Genomic DNA, 5180 nt, shown 5'->3' on the forward strand with positions numbered 1-5180 from the left:
TTGTACCAAGAGTCCACAACCCCCCAGGGGGGTTATGGTCTCTTGGTTGTACTGATAAGCTCTGAAGGAACAAAGCGTTGTTTTGATCGTTGCAGTACCTGCACTCTGGATATGTGAGCAGTATCTTCGACGAAGGAAACCTCGCTGTGGTCCGGACGGTGTTCTCTTGTGGTAAGGTAGCAGTTGCATTGTACAGGACATTGTGCTCATTCTAATCTAACTGTAAGTTGCTAGCAACCTGATCGGCTCCAGCCTGATGTGGTGTTATAACAGCAACCTTCCGCAGCCATTGGAGAAGTGAGCAGAGGCAATCAGTATATTCTGGGATAGTAATACAATTCATGTATCCAGTTTAGGCTACAACCGGGTGCTAGTTTGTCCTGAGCCAGGAGCCAATATAAGACAGGTTTTGTACACTACAGGTACCTATCGCCCTCTTCAGTTTCTTCTTGGTAATTTTTTTCTGCCTTTGTGTCTTGTTCAGGTGCGGTACCTTGTTCATAATCAGATTTCGGTATTGAAGAAAATCACATCAATGATTTCACCACCACAGAGTATCTCATGAACAGTTACCGTAGCTGAGAAAGCCTTTTTCGTTGTTGTTGCACAGTCATGGAACTTGTGTGTGGAATGGCGGCTTACACTCTGTCCAGCGCTCTGCCCGAATGTCCTCATCCAACTACTTCACGCAGGGTCGGGCCTCAGCAGTCAACTCCACGAGTCGGCCTCTCTCTCGATCTCTCGAAGTAGCCGTGCAACAAATCATCATGAAGAGCACACGAGTGTCCAACACCAGTGCAGCGGCAAAGAAAAAACAACACGTGGCACACAAGTGACAACGTGGTCTATCTCACTGGCTCCCATGTCCGGCTCATTGTCGAAATCTGAGTTAGGTTTTCTCGGGTGAGAAGGAACGCCGGCGGACATACAGAGCCCTCGCACCACAATGACCACGACAATGAAGTCTAACACTCAACAACCTCGTCACAACCATAATGCACAATCTTCACTGGGCTGGGAAAGCGCTTGTTGTGTTGTCGCCAGCACAGGCTTGTTGTACTTGTATGCATCATCTCGTATGCACTTTTGTGTGTAGAGTCGAGTCGCGGACACCAGAGCATGCGCGCGCACTGCGAATTTCGGACTTTGCATGACACATACACTGTGGCGTTTTTTGCCTTCGTTTTCATGGTTGTGTTGACTAGCTTCACTACATTTTATGTGTTAGTTTTGGACGAAGTGCCCTTTCGTTTTGGGCTTCGCGCCTCACCATTGCACAAGGACTGGAGCCGATTAGTTCATTGCTTCTATTTGAGATAGGCCTGGTTAGCTGATTGGGTGCTGTCAGCCATGGCTGATAAGCAAGCCGCGCCCGGAGTCGGTGGGTTGACGAAAAGACTCAGGTAAGTTTTGCGGCAACATCACCTCTTGGAGATGTCTTCACACATGACCATTCCGATCACCGCCTCTGTCCTGCGGCCTCCCACAGGCGCAAGGGCTCGGATGTTTCAAAAGACAAACGGAGCACGAGTCATGAACGAGGTCCGAACTCTATACCAGCACTGATGGTACGTGACTGAGAATATGAGAATGTTCAAATTCAGAAGATATCTTGAGCAATGTGGTGTATTCCGAAATTTCCTCACTTAGTGAGAGTGTGTGTACGTCAAAGCGTAGAGAGTTTAGCAGTTTCTGCCTGGTGTGTCCTTAGTTGAACAATGTAGAGTTCTATGAGAGCTGGAGAAGTGGCAGTTGGTGCAGAACACCACCTCACCCAACATACTCCATCTGCTCATTTCCTCTGTGGATAAAGTTGTGTCAGAAAGTGTCAGCTGTCATGGCCTCCGTCGGGGAAGTGAACTCGCTTTGACCACCATTATAGGCCATGGCCACGGAAGTACAGCAATGCTCTTTGCTTCCCATGAACTGTAGAGTTCCAGCAGAATCACGTTCTCACTATTTTCAATGACTGAAATCTTCAGCCTGACATCAAGTGGCTTCAGCAAGCATAGTCATTCTACCTACACGTGCATACCTACATTTGTACTACTATTACTGGTATCAATATGCCTAATGCAACCTGCATGAGCCTGGAGGCTGTAGTCCTGTTCTCTTCGACTTGAAGTTGAAGCTGGCACAATATGCAGCCCCACACAGTCACGCTTCACATCACCTGCAATGGAGTACTTATAGATTCATGCACCACACATGTCGATATGCGTGCATGTGTGTGCGTGCATGTGTGTGTGTGTGTGTGTGTGTGTGTGTGTGTGTGTGTGTGTGTGTGTGTGTGTGTGTCAAACTGTCACACATCGATGCTAGTTATCCTGCTGTGATAATGAGCTTTTCGTCGGGGCATGTTTTCTCGGGTACTAGTATTTGTAGTGCGTGTCCTACGTTCCATTGCTCTAGTTACATGTACAGTCGTCCCTCTCTAATCCGCCGCTTGTTTATCCAGCATCCTTGCAAACCAGCACACTTTCTCGCAAAACGGATTTTTTCAGTTCATTTTCTACGCTTTAACCCGGCACTTGTATTCTGCCTCCAGCAGCGATTTTCTGCAACAAATCACTCAAACTGTACATAACTCGATTTTCTAATCCAGCAGTTGTACATCGCTATCTGGGAGCATTGTAAACATACTCAACACATGTAACATACATTTGGGAATATCCTATGCCAGTGCATGGGATATTATTCCCAAGTGTATGTTATAGACATGCATTCCACAAAGTACTTGGATTGACACAGAAAATCCCTACGTTTTGACGTACAACACAAACATGTATGTTAATAGGTGGGCCGGGTTGGAGGGCAGGATTTGATAATCCAGCACCCTTGTTTATCCAGCAGAAAATGCCGTTGCAACAGGTGCCGGATTGGAGAGGGACGACTGTATATATATGTTACGTGTGTGCATGCATGTGTGTGTGTGTGTGTGTGTGTGTGCATGTGCGTGCATAGGTGTGGGCGAGTGTAAATATCTATGGGCACTGGTATACGTGTGTTTAGATGATCTTTTAACTTTAGAGTACATATGCCACCCCAGCATTTCATGCTTCCCGTGTGCACTTCCGACTATCTCTTCTCCTGCACATGGCGACAAGATGCCTTTGTGCCCGTTTCGGGGCGGAATCGGGATAACACCGTCTCGTTATTTTGTTGCGTCATGTGGCACCGAGTGTAGACAGGCAGAAGAATGTGCGTAGTTCCACCATGATTTGGGACTTGGTCTCCTCAAGTTTTGTTAGAATTTGCTGATACTCAGCGGGCGTGCTTGGTATGCGTACTAGAATAATTATATCTGACCTTGCACTGACTTACATTGTGGCTGTGAATGGGTATTGATCTGCTTCCTTGATTTTCAGATCCACGATTCTGAAGTACCACCACCGGTGGATTTTGAGAACTTTCTGGACGTTCATCACGGTATCCTTTCCCGAGATCCGTTCAAGGACTTGCTTGTATTCCCTGAGAATGACATCAAGGTTTGCACGGAGCAGCGCTTCTGCAGGACGCAGGAGAGCACCATCCCGGAAGCAGCTGCGTACGTGTGCTGAAAAGTCCTGGCTTTTGCATTGGTTGTTCACGGTAGAGGGGGAGGGTGTCTTACTGCAGTCTTACTCCACTTCAATTCCAAACCCTCACTAACCACTTGCCACGATTATCCAGTGACAACAATGATACTCTGTTGCCGTTCAAAACCAAGAAGTCGTGTGTACAATGGGTGCATGACTCGTGCAGTATTTACAGGTGGTGAATTCCCTAAATTGACATGTGACCTTATGAATAATAGCAGTAGTGGGAATGCGCAGCCCCAGCAACACAAATGCTGGACTGTGTAGGGATCATCACGGCTTTGCTGTACGTGCAATCAGAGCTGTAGTCGAATACATGTATGTGGAAATTATCCTTTCTAAATGTTCATATCTACGTGTGCCCTTAAAAAATAAAATAAATAAAAAGCAGCTTTGCGTAGTAGCTGTTTCCGTAGAAGGGAGGACAGGTACGTGACTGTACTACATTAACTTGAAGTACTACATGTAATTGGATTTTGGCCACATTTTGTTTCATTGAAAGTAAAGCCATTTTTCCTGTAAGGAGTCTATTTTAGCGACTTTTTTCAGTTTGTACACATTTCTGTCCTCTACAAACTGAGATGTTTACCAGATGGGGTGCTTAACATGCTTCTCATGTGCTCTGGGTGGCTTCTGTTTGCCAATTCACCAGCATTGAGGACATCTAGTAACGTTATCAGTATCTCTGTCTTCATCTCTACGTGTTCTGTTTCATAGAAAATCCACAGTTCCACATATCAACCGCTGCACCAATTACTTGAATTCGAACTTCAGCATCTGCGAGAGAATGTAAGTGCCGCTTGGTCATGTCTGCACTTTTTGTACGTCCAAGTTATGATGGCAGTAAGAGAGGCAGTAGTGGCTGCACTTGGTGCCATAATCTTTCATGAAGCATTGATTACGCAAATATTGCTTGCTTTTCTCATGCAGGAATATTGTGGCCTCTGGCACACGCCTCAGTAATCTCAGGCAGCGGCAGAGTGAGAAGGAAAAGACGAACATGTTCCCTCACCAGGAGTATGAGCTCGACACACAAAATGATCCCAAGCCAGAGGAGTCACAACCGCCACCATCGAGGGTATGTTTATGTTTGTTCACGTGTGTTAGTTTATAATCATGATGATTTGTCAACGGCTCTTCTCTCCCTCTCCTAGCCACGATGAACGTAGGCTGGTGATGTCATACCGCAAACTGTCAGACTGTTTTGGGCACTGTGTCATCTTCAGTACCTCAAGATCACCTTTCCGTGGTGACAAGTTGTGCTACGTTCTTGGAGCTCTCTGATGGAATCATATGAAAGTGCATTTTTACTACCACATACTCCTGTACTTTATGATGGTGAAAGCTGCATGCAACATCAGGACGGGAGAGACTTATCAGTTCATGCTGCATGCGTAATATGCACATGCATGCCTAAAATGGTGTTTATACACATAACACAATTGAGGACATATCTGGGAGCTATCACGTTATGTGTAGTTGTACGGCTTACACCATACTCTCCGCTCTGTCTCTCTCTCTCTCTCTCTCTCTCTCTCTCTCTCTCTCTCTCTCTCTCTCTCTCTCTCTCTCTCTCTCTCTCTCTCTCTCTCTCTCTCTCTC

General features: G+C 46.2%; 1 protein-coding gene across 1 annotated transcript; it reads left to right on the forward strand.

The window, feature by feature from the left end:
- Positions 1-1202: 1202 nt before the first annotated feature.
- Positions 1203-4656, forward strand: LOC135830807 (dedicator of cytokinesis protein 7-like; the record flags this gene model as incomplete). Its single annotated transcript, XM_065343017.1, is given in 5 exon segments — positions 1203-1403; positions 1490-1568; positions 3369-3547; positions 4296-4367; positions 4509-4656. Coding segments are annotated over 5 exon segments (531 nt in total), but the record flags the coding sequence as incomplete, so codon positions are not given.
- Positions 4657-5180: the final 524 nt, after the last annotated feature.

The sequence above is a fragment of the Sycon ciliatum genome, unplaced genomic scaffold, assembly GCF_964019385.1.
Source record: "Sycon ciliatum unplaced genomic scaffold, ocSycCili1.1 SCAFFOLD_2679, whole genome shotgun sequence".
Taxonomy (NCBI): Eukaryota; Metazoa; Porifera; class Calcarea; order Leucosolenida; family Sycettidae; genus Sycon; species Sycon ciliatum.